The following is a 17,408-nucleotide window of genomic DNA, read 5'->3' on the forward strand; positions in this document are numbered from 1 at the left end:
AGTATGGGGGAATAATGTAAATGTAGCTTTCCTACTAGTTGAGTATGTGTTGCATGTGTGATTTGGGTAGTGGTTGGGTCGACCGATAATCAAGTAAATGACATCGGTCTGGGATACCAAACGTTGGTAAGTGAGTAGTAGGTATGTATGTATGTATGTATGTATGTATCTTTCTTTCTTTAAGCAACTTGAAGCATGTAGGCAGGCAGACAGGCAGCAAGCAGGCAAGCAAGCTCGAGCTTCTCACCTCCAGTTTGTTTTTCGTTCAATGTTCTTAAGATAGCTCTTATGAATCTTATGACTCTTGCCTCTATTGACAGTGTTAAAAAACAGGCAGGTATGTTGCCTATTCAATGGTACAGGTTTGTGTACAGAAAGTCTTAATCTAGACCGGGTCAGGTTGAGAAGCTTAAAGATGGGATTAAGTATATCGATGGCGATAAAAAAGCATAAGATAAAAATAGTGTAAGTCGAATTACGAGGAAGGATAATCACAAGGATGGATGGATACAAGAGAAGGCCGCCTTAAAGGGAGGAGTGTAGTAATAATAGGTAATTATGAGTAAAGAAGAAGAAGAAGAAGAAGAATAGAAGGAAGACCAGAATAATCCGGGGTAAGGAAAGAAGGAGAGATCAATGGATGGCAACAGAAGTCGTTGAGGTGAGGCGATCAGATTTGTCCACGGGACGAGAAGGCAGGAAAGGTACCATGTTTAGTAAATCCAGGTAGAGGGTAGAGGGCTGGAGGGGGCAGAGGGCAGAGGGCAGAGGAGAGACGAAAGACTCGTAACAAGCTTGGAAGATGGTGAACAATGAAGATCAGACTCGTCACTCGTGACTGTTCAGCGCATGATAACGTTGATAAGGCAATCGAAGCACTGACACGCAACGCTAATCTAGAAAGCCGATTCCGCTAGGTCCGAATCCACTTTATTTTCATCATTTGCGCAAATCAGATGTAATAAATCCCCCTTCCTAGCAGCTGCTTTGCTACTACATACTGCATACTAGGTAGGTACTAGGCACTAACCTAGGTAGTCCCTGCTGGGGCTTTCAACCTTAGCTAGGGTGCCCGGTGCTAAATGGATGTTACGTACCGCAATTCTCATCCATTGATTCCATCCATCAACCTTGAATGATTTGTTTCCCTCTAATAGTACATACATATAGTGCACTAACTTTAATGTTCCAGGGCTTCAATCAATTTGATGTTCAATGTTCCTTCAAGTTGTGTGCTACAATTGTTCCAAGGCGCTAGACACTGGCTACCTAGTACCTAGTAACCTAACCTAGGTGCTTACCTTATGTGGTACAGCACTAGTTATATAACTAAGGGGACAGATGAAGCCACAAGCCTCCCCCATTTTCGATTTTCGATGTTCGATGTTCAAGGTTGCTACTACAAATTAGGTATTGTTTGTACCTACATACATAGTACAGAGTAGTTTCTTAATAAATTCGAGCTCAACATTGTTCAAGTTGTTTCTCATGTTTCTTCTCATGTTTCTTTCTTGTCTACTAACCCAAGTGCACATATATGATGCACAACTTGAACTATCCATGTATTCCTGCCTACATACCTAGTAGCACCATGTTACATATATCCATGCTTCTTCTTCAAGTCCCGATTGGTTCCATCATCGGCCATTGATCCATCCCAATTGATCGTCTTTTCGAACCCAATCAGTCCTGTTCTTTGATTCCTTCGACTGGCCCCCATCTGAACTACCTGGGCCATCTGGGGAAGGCGGTCTGTCTCTGACTCTGCCTCTCTCTCTCTCTGGCTCTGGCTTTGGCTCTGGCTCTGGCTCTGGCTCTTGATTGTTTGCATCTCCTAATGCAGTCCATGTAATAAAGAAGGACGTAAGAAAAGGGGGAATTGTTGTGCTTTCTTAAGTCAGGGTCGAGGGTCCTTCCTTTGCTGGCTTTTACTGGGCCCTTTTTGCTTCCTTCTTATTGCCCCAGGCAGGTCAGGCAGGTTGAATGGATGTCTTTGTTCATGCGCCATGCGTTCGTTATACTTGGGATATACCTCAACCAAGTCGCAAGCAACTATTCGCATTGCATCATTGTCGACCGCCTATTCCACGTTGCCTTCTTTGTACGGTCCATGGCCTGCATGTGGTTTGTATGACCAGGCAATGACCAGGTAATGACCAGGTACTAGTACAATGGACTTGTTTTGTCTGCCGCTTTCTTGCAGCTACTAGTTTATTGAGGCTCACCCTAAAATAAAATAGTGCTTGTACATATTTACGAATTATGAAGTGATGGTCATTGATTGATCTGACTGGTCTAGTCCGAATGTATTTATACGCCAATGCCTATCAGGGGAGGTAGCATGGATTCATTGATCACAAGGTTTTCCCAAATCGATGGCCGATTTCTCTTGTAGGACCTCAAGACTCAAGTGCTGTCAAGTGCTGTACTTGTAGTAGTACAATGGTAAGAAAAGTAACTTAAGTAAGAGGTAAGAGAGGACCTACAAGGTTGGCGCTTATATCGGTGGGACAAAGCAGCCATTTATCACTGGACCCTGAAAACCAGCGGCTCATTCAATTGATTCGTCTTGTTCCTATCTTCCTATCTCCCTATCTCCCTATCTTCTTATCATTGACTCCGTAACCGGGTCTTTTAGCTCACCTCTCAGATCCAAACCAAACTTCACGAATCCTACCACATACATACCACATACACATACATATCCATATCCATATCCTTTTGTCTCCTGCTTCTTATCGGCGATCGCATTGCATAGTACCTCTCTCCTGTGTCTAGCTGCTGACGCCTAGGGTCATGACAAGTCGTTCCCTCGTATACACCTACATACCTACATATCTACTTGCATAGATGAACAAAGTGTTCGATTCGCCAGAGATAGCCAACCTACATATAAGTATTCCCCTTTCTCAGTTCTAATCGATTGATTCATTCATTGGTTGATTCTCCAACGCTCCCCGGAGTCTCCTTGCCTGTGAGCTGTAAACATTATGCACGCCCGTTCATCACTTGTGTCGCTTTAGGTAGACCGAAGCTACACATTGTGCACTCGGCAACAGTGAAACATACATATGTGCCCCCATGGGACTCGGTATGCACCTTTCTCGATCCGAGAGCAAACCGGAAACCCGAACCAAAGGAGCCTTTTTTCTTTTCTTGGTTTTTCTTCTTCTCTTCCTTTTTCGAAGTCTTTAGGTTCTTTCTTTTTCCCTTTTGCGCTGTTCTTGTTCCTTTTTCGGTTCTTCTGTCTCTCCACAGCTGTCTCCAACACACACTCTTTACCCCTTTTCGCTATGTTAGTTTCGAACCTCGAGACGCTTACATGTAGGTTCCAAGCTTGAGGCTTATATTGTATTGTAGGTACTTTTTAAGGTTCCTGTCCCTGACTTACCCGATACCTAAAATCCATTTATACATAAATTCAATTTCAACACCTTGGCTTCTTGTTCAACCTCCTCTTATTACGAATCCCTAACTGTAACCAAGTATTAGATTAGGTTAGGGTTAGGCATGTATCAAATCTTGAGAGGTTGGGGGAAAGCAGTGGCTTATACTTGTACTTGTACTAAGAACATTGAAGCTTTTCCGACTGTTCTTAGTACAAGTACAAGTATAAGCCACTTGCTTTCCCCCAACCTCTCAAGATTTGATACATGCCTAACCCTAACCTAATCTAATACTTGGTTACAGTTAGGGATTCGTAATAAGAGGAGGTTGAACAAGAAGCCAAGGTGTTGAAATTGAATTTATGTATAAATGGATTTTAGGTATCGGGTAAGTCAGGGACAGGAACCTTAAAAAGTACCTACAATACAATATAAGCCTCAAGCTTGGAACCTACATGTAAGCGTCTCGAGGTTCGAAACTAACATAGCGAAAAGGGGTAAAGAGTGTGTGTTGGAGACAGCTGTGGAGAGACAGAAGAACCGAAAAAGGAACAAGAACAGCGCAAAAGGGAAAAAGAAAGAACCTAAAGACTTCGAAAAAGGAAGAGAAGAAGAAAAACCAAGAAAAGAAAAAAGGCTCCTTTGGTTCGGGTTTCCGGTTTGCTCTCGGATCGAGAAAGGTGCATACCGAGTCCCATGGGGGCACATATGTATGTTTCACTGTTGCCGAGTGCACAATGTGTAGCTTCGGTCTACCTAAAGCGACACAAGTGATGAACGGGCGTGCATAATGTTTACAGCTCACAGGCAAGGAGACTCCGGGGAGCGTTGGAGAATCAACCAATGAATGAATCAATCGATTAGAACTGAGAAAGGGGAATACTTATATGTAGGTTGGCTATCTCTGGCGAATCGAACACTTTGTTCATCTATGCAAGTAGATATGTAGGTATGTAGGTGTATACGAGGGAACGACTTGTCATGACCCTAGGCGTCAGCAGCTAGACACAGGAGAGAGGTACTATGCAATGCGATCGCCGATAAGAAGCAGGAGACAAAAGGATATGGATATGGATATGTATGTGTATGTGGTATGTATGTGGTAGGATTCGTGAAGTTTGGTTTGGATCTGAGAGGTGAGCTAAAAGACCCGGTTACGGAGTCAATGATAAGAAGATAGGGAGATAGGGAGATAGGAAGATAGGAACAAGACGAATCAATTGAATGAGCCGCTGGTTTTCAGGGTCCAGTGATAAATGGCTGCTTTGTCCCACCGATATAAGCGCCAACCTTGTAGGTCCTCTCTTACCTCTTACTTAAGTTACTTTTCTTACCATTGTACTACTACAAGTACAGCACTTGACAGCACTTGAGTCTTGAGGTCCTACAAGAGAAATCGGCCATCGATTTGGGAAAACCTTGTGATCAATGAATCCATGCTACCTCCCCTGATAGGCATTGGCGTATAAATACATTCGGACTAGACCAGTCAGATCAATCAATGACCATCACTTCATAATTCGTAAATATGTACAAGCACTATTTTATTTTAGGGTGAGCCTCAATAAACTAGTAGCTGCAAGAAAGCGGCAGACAAAACAAGTCCATTGTACTAGTACCTGGTCATTACCTGGTCATTGCCTGGTCATACAAACCACATGCAGGCCATGGACCGTACAAAGAAGGCAACGTGGAATAGGCGGTCGACAATGATGCAATGCGAATAGTTGCTTGCGACTTGGTTGAGGTATATCCCAAGTATAACGAACGCATGGCGCATGAACAAAGACATCCATTCAACCTGCCTGACCTGCCTGGGGCAATAAGAAGGAAGCAAAAAGGGCCCAGTAAAAGCCAGCAAAGGAAGGACCCTCGACCCTGACTTAAGAAAGCACAACAATTCCCCCTTTTCTTACGTCCTTCTTTATTACATGGACTGCATTAGGAGATGCAAACAATCAAGAGCCAGAGCCAGAGCCAGAGCCAAAGCCAGAGCCAGAGAGAGAGAGAGGCAGAGTCAGAGACAGACCGCCTTCCCCAGATGGCCCAGGTAGTTCAGATGGGGGCCAGTCGAAGGAATCAAAGAACAGGACTGATTGGGTTCGAAAAGACGATCAATTGGGATGGATCAATGGCCGATGATGGAACCAATCGGGACTTGAAGAAGAAGCATGGATATATGTAACATGGTGCTACTAGGTATGTAGGCAGGAATACATGGATAGTTCAAGTTGTGCATCATATATGTGCACTTGGGTTAGTAGACAAGAAAGAAACATGAGAAGAAACATGAGAAACAACTTGAACAATGTTGAGCTCGAATTTATTAAGAAACTACTCTGTACTATGTATGTAGGTACAAACAATACCTAATTTGTAGTAGCAACCTTGAACATCGAACATCGAAAATCGAAAATGGGGGAGGCTTGTGGCTTCATCTGTCCCCTTAGTTATATAACTAGTGCTGTACCACATAAGGTAAGCACCTAGGTTAGGTTACTAGGTACTAGGTAGCCAGTGTCTAGCGCCTTGGAACAATTGTAGCACACAACTTGAAGGAACATTGAACATCAAATTGATTGAAGCCCTGGAACATTAAAGTTAGTGCACTATATGTATGTACTATTAGAGGGAAACAAATCATTCAAGGTTGATGGATGGAATCAATGGATGAGAATTGCGGTACGTAACATCCATTTAGCACCGGGCACCCTAGCTAAGGTTGAAAGCCCCAGCAGGGACTACCTAGGTTAGTGCCTAGTACCTACCTAGTATGCAGTATGTAGTAGCAAAGCAGCTGCTAGGAAGGGGGATTTATTACATCTGATTTGCGCAAATGATGAAAATAAAGTGGATTCGGACCTAGCGGAATCGGCTTTCTAGATTAGCGTTGCGTGTCAGTGCTTCGATTGCCTTATCAACGTTATCATGCGCTGAACAGTCACGAGTGACGAGTCTGATCTTCATTGTTCACCATCTTCCAAGCTTGTTACGAGTCTTTCGTCTCTCCTCTGCCCTCTGCCCTCTGCCCCCTCCAGCCCTCTACCCTCTACCTGGATTTACTAAACATGGTACCTTTCCTGCCTTCTCGTCCCGTGGACAAATCTGATCGCCTCACCTCAACGACTTCTGTTGCCATCCATTGATCTCTCCTTCTTTCCTTACCCCGGATTATTCTGGTCTTCCTTCTATTCTTCTTCTTCTTCTTCTTCTTTACTCATAATTACCTATTATTACTACACTCCTCCCTTTAAGGCGGCCTTCTCTTGTATCCATCCATCCTTGTGATTATCCTTCCTCGTAATTCGACTTACACTATTTTTATCTTATGCTTTTTTTATCGCCATCGATATACTTAATCCCATCTTTAAGCTTCTCAACCTGACCCGGTCTAGATTAAGACTTTCTGTACACAAACCTGTACCATTGAATAGCAACATACCTGCCTGTTTTTAACCCCTGTCAATAGAGGCAAGAGTCATAAGAGTCATAAGAGCTATCTTAAGAACATTGAACGAAAAACAAACTGGAGGTGAGAAGCTCGAGCTTGCTTGCCTGTCTTGCCTGCCTGTCTGCCTGCCTACATGCTTCAAGTTGCTTAAAGAAAGAAAGATACATACATACATACATACATACATACCTACTACTCACTTACCAACGTTTGGTATCCCAGACCGAGTCATTTACTTGATTATCGGTCGACCCAACCACACCCAAATCACACATGCAACACATACTCAACTAGTAGGAAAGCTACATTTACATTATTCCCCCATACTCGATATTGCAGTTCAAGGCTAGCTGCCTCGCCTAGTATCTTCGCGAGCTCTCATTGACACATCCCACCCCCCCATCCTTCCCATCACCCCCTGTCCACCACCAGAAGGTACCTACATACACCCTACATACATCGACAGCTACCGCATACGGCACCTATTCATCTACGGTTTCCTACATACATACTACATACTACATACATAACATACTCACACACATACATGAAATACATGTACATGTAGTACTTGTAATTGTACCTACATATACATACATACATACACACACACACACACATGCTTACATCGATACTTCGTACCTCCAGCATCTCTAGCATTGGATCATCCCCAATCTACGTAACCGTTCATCTGGTTTGGTAGACTGATCTCTCTACCTTTGTCGTTCAACCGTCATCTCATCTCTGCATCGATACTCTTTCGTCCCTTTTCTTCAACACCTGGGGAAGACAAGGCAACAGTTCAGTTGGTTGTCTAGTCATTAAGAGTATAAAGATTAGTTATATTGGAACAATACCCTTGTGGCCTAAATCTTGCCGTGTCTGTCATTCGAGAGTGACACAGACATCCCCGCCTTTCAAGGTTCCTGTCTTTCAAGGGCCTCGATTCTCCTCCGACCGACCTATCGGATACCCTGCCTTTAACGGAGTACATCAATTACATCCACTTTGACATCCAGGTCCCAATCCTAAGCCTCACTCGAATCTTTTGACTGGCTTCTTGTTGTTATTCGACTTTACTCACGCCAACGCCCGCCTGTTGCATCTTTACCACCCCCTTTTCTCATCGACGAACCGGTTCCGTCTGCGTCCTGTTTCATCCTCGCTCAACCTGAATGTGTGTGTACATGACGCATACTCGAGCGACCGATCTCAACCCGATTCCCTTACAAGCCCACGGGCTACATTAACCAAGCTTCCTGTCATAAGCCAATCCACACAGGAAGCTATGGCCGACCATCGAGCTCCGTCGGGCTCGTCCTCTCGTCGGACGAGGACTGGCGAGGATATTGTTGGTCAGTTCATTCTTGGCTCTGAGATAGGAAAGGGCAGCTTTGCCCAGGTGTATATGGGCAAGCATAAGGTTTGTATCCCTTTAACATGTCATCTATCTATCGTATATTGTTATATTTATTACGCTACGAAAACAATTTCATTTTTTTTTCTTTCGCGATACCCCATACTCCATACCTGAACAGGCGCATGTTGCACGAATCTTTCCCCACGATCGTGAGTCACACGCAGGTAACAGTCCAGCTAATGGAGATGGAGCAGATGTCCGGCGCCTTGGTGGCTATCAAATCCGTCGAGCTCGCGCGACTGAACAAGAAACTGAAGGAGAATCTGTACAGCGAAATCAAAATTCTCAAGAAGCTCAGGCATCCACACATCGTTGCTCTCCACGACTGCGTCGAGTCCTCGACCCACATTAACCTAATGATGGAATACTGTGAATTAGGAGATTTGTCACTATTCATTAAGAAAAGAGATAAACTTATTACACATCCTGCAACTTGCGACATGGCGCGAAAGTATCCTAGTGTACCAGGCGCTGGCCTTCACGAGGTGGTCATCCGACATTTTCTCAAACAGCTCGCCAGTGCTCTACAATTTCTGCGAGAGGGCAACTTTGTCCATCGAGATATCAAGCCCCAGAACCTATTATTACTCCCATCAGTCCAATATAGGGAGACCAGTAAAGATAGCCGCCCAATACTCAGCGCTAGTAACGATTCGTTAATACCGGCTGTTGGGTTGCAATCGCTTCCGATGTTGAAGCTAGCAGACTTCGGATTCGCCCGTGTGCTCCCTTCAACGTCACTCGCTGAAACCCTGTGCGGATCCCCTCTCTATATGGCGCCGGAAATCCTCCGATACGAACGATACGATGCCAAGGCAGATTTGTGGTCTGTCGGGACTGTCGCGTACGAGATGATATCTGGCAAACCACCATTCCGAGCTAGTAATCATGTCGAACTTCTAAGGAAGATCGAAAGTTCCGATGCTCAGATCAAATTCTCGCGGGAATGTCAAGTAACTCCGGAAATCAAAGCATTAATTCGGGCACTTTTGAAGCGTAACCCCGTCGAGAGGTTAAGCTTCGAGAATTTCTTTAACCATTGTGTCATTGCTGATGACATACCCGGTCTGGTTGAGGACGATTTACCTAAGATCCAAAGAAAGCCGTCAAAGGAAGTACGTGCTGCATCAAGAAGTGACGAGGTTGACCTGATTCCGCGTCGCATGCCCAGCCATCGCCGCTACGGTACCGATCTAGACACGACTGGTCAGGATATTATCTCTTCTTCGCCAAGGGAAAAGCCCTTGAGGTCTTCGCCTCTTGCCTCCCCAGCCGAATACAGCACCCAGGAAGCACAGTTCCAAAGTGCAACGCGCGCCTCGCAATCCCCACGAGATGAAATCGCTCCGGGTCTTGGGATTCGGCGGCCAGTATACCCAATACCATCTACATCAGCTCCCGCCCGACCTTCCCTTATCGAGGATCGGCGGAAACGCGGAGTTTCTAACGCTTCAGTCAACAAACATGGCCGTGACGGCCAAATCCCACCGTATGAGGAGACTAGCAGGGGTAAAAATATGCCTGGGCACTCCGCCACGGACGAACGAACAGCAGTAGAGCAGGATATCGCCTTTGAGCGGGATTACGTCGTTGTAGAGAAGAAGCACGTAGAGGTGAATGCATTTGCCGACGAATTGGCCGCTAAGGGAGCACAAGCACAGGCGTCGTCTCCTAGATCGGGACAAATCATTCGTCGTGCTACCCAACAAGGCCAACCGACATCGACGACGGGTGCAATCCCCGCTCAACCTTCCAGTGCGCTCCAAATTGCGCAAGGCAGACAACGACCAGAACATTACCGTCGGGGCTCCTATGACAAGAACATATCCGGCAGTCCTAGTTCCGCAACATCTGCGATCTACAATGCGATATCTGATGCAAGTTTGAGATTCTTCGGCATCAAGTATCCAACACATCTACTTGGCAAAGGCACATCGCCTCCACACCCCTACAATGCGTTTCCAGCATATCCTACCCCTACTGCTCCGGCCGGTCTCATTACTGATGGACGTCAAGGTGGACCTATCGATGAAGACTTGCGGGTTGCCCAATGCATTGAGGATTGTGCAACTCGTAGCGATGTTGTTTGGGGGTTTGCTGAGGTCAAGTACAAGCAACTGGTACCACTGGCACCTTCGATGGACCACGGTCTTGGTGGAGTGTCCGCCGATAAGTTAGCCGAGGACGAGGATGATGGTCTCACTGTGGAAGCGATTGTGTCACTTTCCGAGGAGGCTCTTGTCCTCTACGTCAAAGCACTTTCGCTTCTCGCCAAGTCGATGGACATCGCAAACATATGGTGGACGCGCAAGAACCGCATTGACACCAATTCCTCGCAGCACTTCCTCAATCGCGATCCAGTAAGCGCTCAGAACCTAATAACGAGAGTAAATTCGGCAGTGCAATGGGTCCGCAAACGGTTCAACGAAACCCTAGAGAAGGCCGAGGTAGTGCGGCTCAAGCTACTCGACGCTCAGAAGCAGCTTCCAGATGATCATTCCAGCCATCCGGCAAACAACAAGATGGAACCCGCTTTGGCCGGTACCTCTAGTACCGAAGGTATCGTATTAACGGCAGGTCTAAGCGCGGAAAAGCTGATGTACGAGAGGGCTCTAGAAATGAGCCGTGCTGCTGCTATCAATGAAATCGCTAACGAAGATTTGCCTGGGTGTGAAATCTCGTACGTGACTGCCATCCGCATGCTTGAAGCGGTCCTAGAAAACGACGAGGATATATCAAAGCGCAGGTTATCCGGGTCCTCGAAGGTTGAGCGTGATTTGATAACAGAAGGTTCGTCTGAAATGAACCAGGACGATCAACAATCTGTTCATAAAAGTATGTGCCTTCCATACCTATAAACCAGGAAAACGGCTGGCTAACTTGACCAAGTGATCCGAATGATCAATAACAGACTCTCATCCCTTCGCAAGAAGTTGCAGATGATTGCCAATGCCTCTAAGGCCCAACAGGACTTGGCCCGAAAACGTAGCGGTGATATTACACCGCGCAGTGTTCCCACAGGTACTTCATGACACGAAGGGATCACCATTTCTCACGACGTATGACGACACGTAAAAGATTGCACTACAACTCTGTACGCCCCGCGGCCTGCATAATTGTTTATTAAGACGGGTATCAAAGCTACATTAGCGATGGCTAGTCTCATCGTTTTCGACAGGATTCATCAACAGGCGTTTTGGGCGGCAACTTGATTTCAATTTCATTACACCTATAAGCATTCAATTTCATCTTCTATTGTGGCCGTTGAACCGGCATCTCATTTTCTTCTTTTTCTTTCCTTCTTTCCTTCACAAGGAAATGATTCTAGGGTCTCGAGGCGTATGCTTATTGGATGATGAGAGCATCATTTGGCCCTCGGTGTAAGTTGGCGTGTTAGCACAGAGCACATCTCTGTAGCAATGACTGGCGTAAAGGCGGGGGGATATACGGCACCAATGATTCTGTGGTTCTCGGCTTCTACAAGCCTTACTCACGGGCGATATGGGGTTCCCCCCGAACATGTCTGGCATCTTTTGCTTGTGTTTGTTTTTTTGTTGTTTTCTGTTTCTTTGCGACGACCGAATACCCCCTTTGGAAGATCATGGGACTGTCCGTGGCGAGGGAAAAGGGTCATTTTGTATCTTGCTTCTATATCCTCTCTCCCCCCCCCCTCTACTCTTTTCGGTCGGTGTCATAGCAGACTTGTCGGGCTCATTTGCTAGAGTCGAAGTCGGGGCTTGGTTGCATGTGGTTTGGCACCACGACTCCCTCTGTAACTACATCTGTATAAGGCAGTCTTACTTACCGTTCTCATCATCGTATTAGCAACTAGGAAATTGACGGTGTCTCGGTATTTCATCTTTTATTCTACATTTTTATCTTTATTCATCCCCCTCTTCCCTCTGCTTTGTTTTTTCAATCTGATTCTTGGACTGTGTCTAGTAGTAGTAGTAGCAGTTGTAGTACATACGTTACTATGAATAGATACTCGTGTAGTCACTTGAACTGTGGAAATTAGAGCCTCGTAACCTGTGACTTGTAACTTGTGACTTCCAAGGTTATGACTTGTAAGTATTACGTAAGGTTTAGCATGTGGTCGGGTGTCACGGTTATTCAGTGCTAGGTATAAACAGGAACTGCTTGATATATACCTAGTAAGTACTTGCTCTTTCTATGTACAACCAGGTAGAGTATTCTGACTACCTGGACTACACATGTGATAGCATTGGTGTGCTTTACACAATGGCAATTGGGAAAGGGGCTTAGTACCTAGAGTAGGTAGGAGCTTTGCTCCCTGGTGGTTCAATTGGGCGTTAGTTACTTAGTTACCTACCGTAGGTTATTTACCTACATAAGCTGCCCAGGTGCCTGCCTACCTACCTACCTACTTACCTACCTACCTACCTCGTATGCAGCAGCGTCTTTCCAAGTTCAGCTTGCTTCTTGGGGACTCTGATGGGCTTTGATGAAGATAACACGGCTGGGATGGCTTATCAGGCAGAGGTAGCTCACGTTTCGGCGTTTGGTACATATGACGAAGTTGCGCGTCTTGGAACTGGGCTGCGCGTGTTGTAGTGCCTGAGCTAGGTGGGCGGGGGGTTGTTAGGGAGGTAGGGGGGTAGGGGGGTAAGGGGTAGGGGGGTAGCTGCGGTTGATGGTCATGGATTGCTTGTCTTCTTTTTTTTGCTACGTACCTACCTAACTATGTATAGTATATTATATTGCGGCGGGTGAAGCTTAGGTCGACGCTATGTATGTTGGCTTTCTTTCGAGTTCTAAGTAGTATGTATGTATGTACTAGATATCTAGGTACTAAAGATATCTAGTAGGTGCCCAGCTAGGGAGGCACTACACTAACCTAACCTAGGTACAGTAGGTACCTAAGCTTGAGAGCTATATACTGGATTCGGGTTAGACGGACAGCTAGATGGATAGTCGAGTGTAGGGAGGTAGGTAGGTAGGTGTTCGTTGTGCATGTGTCAACGGTGCCAGGTACATACATATGTAACACGGCAGGGTGGTAGGTAGGTAAAAGGTTCAGGTCGTGTCTGTTCTGATCATCATCTACCCCCTTTTTTCTTGTTTTCCCCCCTCTTGTCATCGCCATCGTTCAAGTTGTTGCGGTCTTGCTTTTTCAACGTTACCTACCTACTTACCTATAGTAAGCAGCGGGCAAAGTACATAAAGGAGGTACATACATACATACATACATAGCATTCACGGTAGATGTATACCCTCGGTACTAGGCATAGGGCGTATTCTACTAAGGGGGGAATATGCGGGGAAAGCTCTTGGAGCTAGGTTGAGGGCCGCAAGGTCTTAGCTACTAATTTACATATGTACATGTGTAGGTATGTAGGCTTGTTTACTTTCAAGTTACCACCAACCCAGCTCTGGGTAAAATATGTGCACATGTGTATGTATGTATGTATGTAATGTCATGTCATGTAATGTCATGCAAGTCTTAGGCATGTCTTGTAATACTAAACCTGGTTTTTCTTTTTTTCTTTTTTTTTTTTGGCAAAATTCGACGTAACGAGGTGACATCCATATGGAGAGATATGTAGCGACTCTCTCTTCCCGTGACCACCATTTATTTATATACTATGTACACAGGCTGCCAGGTTATATTATACATACATGTACATATGGTAAGACTGTACCTGACTGACTAGGTAACCTACGTAATAGTAGCTCAGCCCCCCCTTGTCTACAAGTCAGCCGAGTTTCGACGATGACGAAAGAGAAGAGGGGCCATAAGTAATGGGTAACGGAAGCTTGCGCGACTTTGCATATCCTCGTGTGTTTTTTCTTATATAATCACCTAACCTAGGGTATGTTGTGTGTGGTGTGGTGTGGTTTATCATGTGCATGTGTGAATGACATAAAGACAAAGCTTTCCGGGCTGATCTAAATATAGGAGCACTTGAACTTTTTGGAGTAGGGACTCGATGGGGTTTATGTAAGTTTCGAGGTTGGTCTGTCGTTATTAATTAGATAATTGAATATAGTTACTCGGCTCGGTTCTGTAGATCCCAAGAACCACTCAAAAAAAAAAACATAAGAAAAGAAAAGAAAAAAGATGGTGGGGTTTTTCTTCTTGAGCTTCGAAAGAACTACATATTATTAGTTATCTAATAGCTATAATAAGTTTTATATTCCGACGATCATCGATGCAGAACTATGTAACTTACTCCTCTTAACCTACCTCAGTACCTAGCCGGAAACCCTCCCGCGCGTAAGCATTAAGCAAGGTACCTGGTATGTAATCATCATACGTGCGTGCGTGCAATGCTTGAATGTCGATAACTATTAGGAGAAGGAAAAGAAAAGAAAAGAAAAATTAAGCTTTGTACAAGTCGTTTCGTTCCATGTGCACAGGTGCCTGGGAGCTGCGCTGTGACGCCAACATGGATGCAGATCTGGTGCCCGCTGTAACGCGGTGGGAAAGAAAAAAAAAAGGCTAGGGGAGAGGAGGGGGGGGGGGGGGGGGGGGGGGGGGGGGGGGGGGGGGGGGGGGGGGGGGGGGGGGGGGGGGGGGGGGGGGGGGGGGGGGGGGGGGGGGGGGGGGGGGGGGGGGGGGGGGGGGGGGGGGGGGGGAACGACGTCATTTTTTGATCTGGGACCTGAGTTGGTAACTAGATAGATACAAAGAGGTGGGTTGGTGGGTGGGTAGGTATACTAGGTGCTTACTTAGGTACTATAGCAGGTAACTATTATTGAATCTTTTTTTTTGTTTTTTGTTGCTTATGGGACGAAACAGGCGGAAGCTCTTGTGTATGCTACCTATAGGTATGCTAGCTATTTGCCTTCCTAGGGTATCACCAGACATGTCGGCATATTATATGCACTTATTGATAGCTATCCCTATATCATCAATGTTAATATGTGCGCTTTAAAAGGCAAACAGAAAGCCCCCAAAAATAGGCCCGTCAAAAAAAAAACCCCCCGTCCACTCTTTTCCTCTTTCTTCCTAGCCCTTTCCGTAACAAAAATACCTGTCAGAATAAGACACAACTGGGGCCGTTGATGTGGATTGGGGGCTAGTATGTACCTACCTACTTAGGTCCTAGGTAGGTAGGTATGGATGTCTCTCCTTTGGGGGAGGGGGGGAGGACCTTGGCTTCTCGTCCTATCAAAAACTTGGAAATGAAGGGTAGCGTATGACGCTGACAGGCATGAAGAAAAAAAACTACCCGGCGTGGGTAGGCTGGTCAATAGGCTGGTAATAGGTAAAACAGAAAATAAGGTGGCAACGGGCAACGCAAGTTCAATGTTTGCAAGTTTATAGTTGAGTTGTGTTGTGTTGTGTTTTGATGCTGATGCTCGGCTGGCTTTAGGGAGGGACCTGCTGACTGCAGGTACGTAAGATCTTTATTGGTTGAGGACTTGGTATGTAATATTTGTATTGTATATAACTACCTATAAGTTACATATTCAACTATTGCTATGTGGCTTAAGCTGCTGGTGTTGTCAAAGCTGTGACGCCGAAGCAACCTCTTACATATGGCTGAGAGTAGCTCATGTGATATCTAGCCCTACATATAGGTAGGTAGGGATCTAATTATAGCTGCCGAGAAAACTTGACTGTTATGTATTATTTGCTATCATCACTGATATGCATCACCATCATCATATGCATTGAAAGCAAGAGAATGAAAGTTCAAATGCAGCTTAAACCATGTTTCAGACAAAGAATGCCAACCCTGTTTAGAAGGATACGAGAAAGTCTAGAAGTACCAGGTGCCATCTAGACCCCCCAAATCCCCAAATCCCCCCTGATTACTACCATTAGTTTCCAAGGTCAGATCTTTGTTCCCGTGCCAGGCCAGGCTTCACGGGATGCTACTACATACATACATACATGTATGTACATAATATAGGTATGTAGGCCTAGAAGTAGGTACTAAGCAAGGCAGAACATTGAATAACATAACATCCATTCATGTCACGGGTATGTATGTATGTATGTAGAACATTAATGCAGAAGTTGCAGAAGTAAGAGGAGGAGGAGGCTTAGCACAGTTTCTAGCACGGCTCTTCGCAAAGTTCCGGCCTTCCCAACCGTTCAACCATGAATGGTCTATATAGAATGCGGTATGGGGGGTTTTAGAGTACGGTGGACTTTACCGGCGAAGCTCCTAAATGGCCACATACTTTTGGGCTTGGACTTGGCTAAACGTAGTTTATTGAGTCTATCCTCATGGCATCTCTACAGATACGAGATAAGAGAGTTTACGCCGTGTCAAATGAGGGAACGCCATGTGTTAAAGGGGGAACAAACCCAGAGTAATGGCCGGGCCTTTGGACGTTTAGTAAAACAGTCCGCCTATGACTACATACAACATTTTACCTACGTGTGTGTGTGTGTGTGTGTTTGTGTGTTTGTGTGTCCGAGGCAGGCATATCTTCGAGATGGTTTGGTTTATACTATGTCAACACTTTCTTCCTCTTCCTCTCATTTTCCTTTCCCTTTTTTTCATATTGTGATAGTCCAGTTAAACCCCCAATGACTTTATAACGATGCCAAGCACACACAAAGTACAATACAGTGGGTGGTGGGTTCTAACGGCAGGACGGCTTTAGTTGATATATGGGCCTGCATACTACTAAGGTTAGTAGTATTGTGAACATTGAAAAGGGAAGGACAACTACAACGTATAGGTTATAAGCTGCCTCTTTAAGGCTAACAACTTGACGGGAGAAGAATGAAGAAATTGAAGAAACTTAAGTCTGTATTCATGGACACTTGAATTTATAAAACCTGTGAAATCTAAAATGTACCAAATTTTATTAAATTGACTGAATTAATATCAATGGCTGGGGCTCTTGAGTGAATACATGTATTGAAGGAAGAAGTGAGATGCTACGCTACAGTGACTTTATTTAGGAGGATCCAAGGTACCTAACATACCTAGGTTAGGGTAGTACTAAGTAGGTAGTACGCACTGTAGGCCCTAACCTAGGGGCTTATGCACGTCTTGAATGATCCAATAGCCAGCACTGTATTGTAGAGTAAGAGCGATCAAGCAAATACCTCCCACCCTCGACCTCTCAATTCAATTCTACAACAGTCATTTCCTTACATGGATGCAGGATAGAAGTACCTACCTAGGGTAGTACTGGGTAGTACTGGGTATTAAGTGGTATT

At 45.3% G+C, this 17,408-nt stretch overlaps 1 protein-coding gene across 1 annotated transcript; it reads left to right on the forward strand.

Annotated features, from left to right (window-relative positions):
• The first annotated feature begins 8,054 nt into the window (after positions 1-8,054).
• On the forward strand, positions 8,055-11,524 carry GGS25DRAFT_101122 (Serine/threonine-protein kinase ATG1). Its single transcript, XM_049255961.1, has 2 exons — positions 8,055-11,092; positions 11,147-11,524. The coding sequence occupies exons 1-2, from the start codon at positions 8,278-8,280 to the stop codon at positions 11,287-11,289; spliced, it is 2,958 nt and encodes a 985-aa protein (XP_049111917.1). The 5' UTR covers positions 8,055-8,277; the 3' UTR covers positions 11,290-11,524.
• Positions 11,525-17,408: the final 5,884 nt, after the last annotated feature.

This window comes from Hypoxylon fragiforme (genome assembly GCF_022984875.1).
Source record: "Hypoxylon fragiforme strain CBS 206.31 chromosome Unknown GGS25scaffold_13, whole genome shotgun sequence".
NCBI lineage: Eukaryota > Fungi > Ascomycota > Sordariomycetes > Xylariales > Hypoxylaceae > Hypoxylon > Hypoxylon fragiforme.

Excerpts from the sequence above, each read along its gene's own strand:
- GGS25DRAFT_101122 (XM_049255961.1), top strand. The coding sequence starts at position 8,278 with ATGTCATCTATCTATCGTATATTGTTATATTTATTACGCTACGAAAAC. Across the intron at positions 11,093-11,146 it reads TCAACAATCTGTTCATAAAA|TGATCCGAATGATCAATAAC; the intron begins GTATGTGCCTTC and ends AACTTGACCAAG.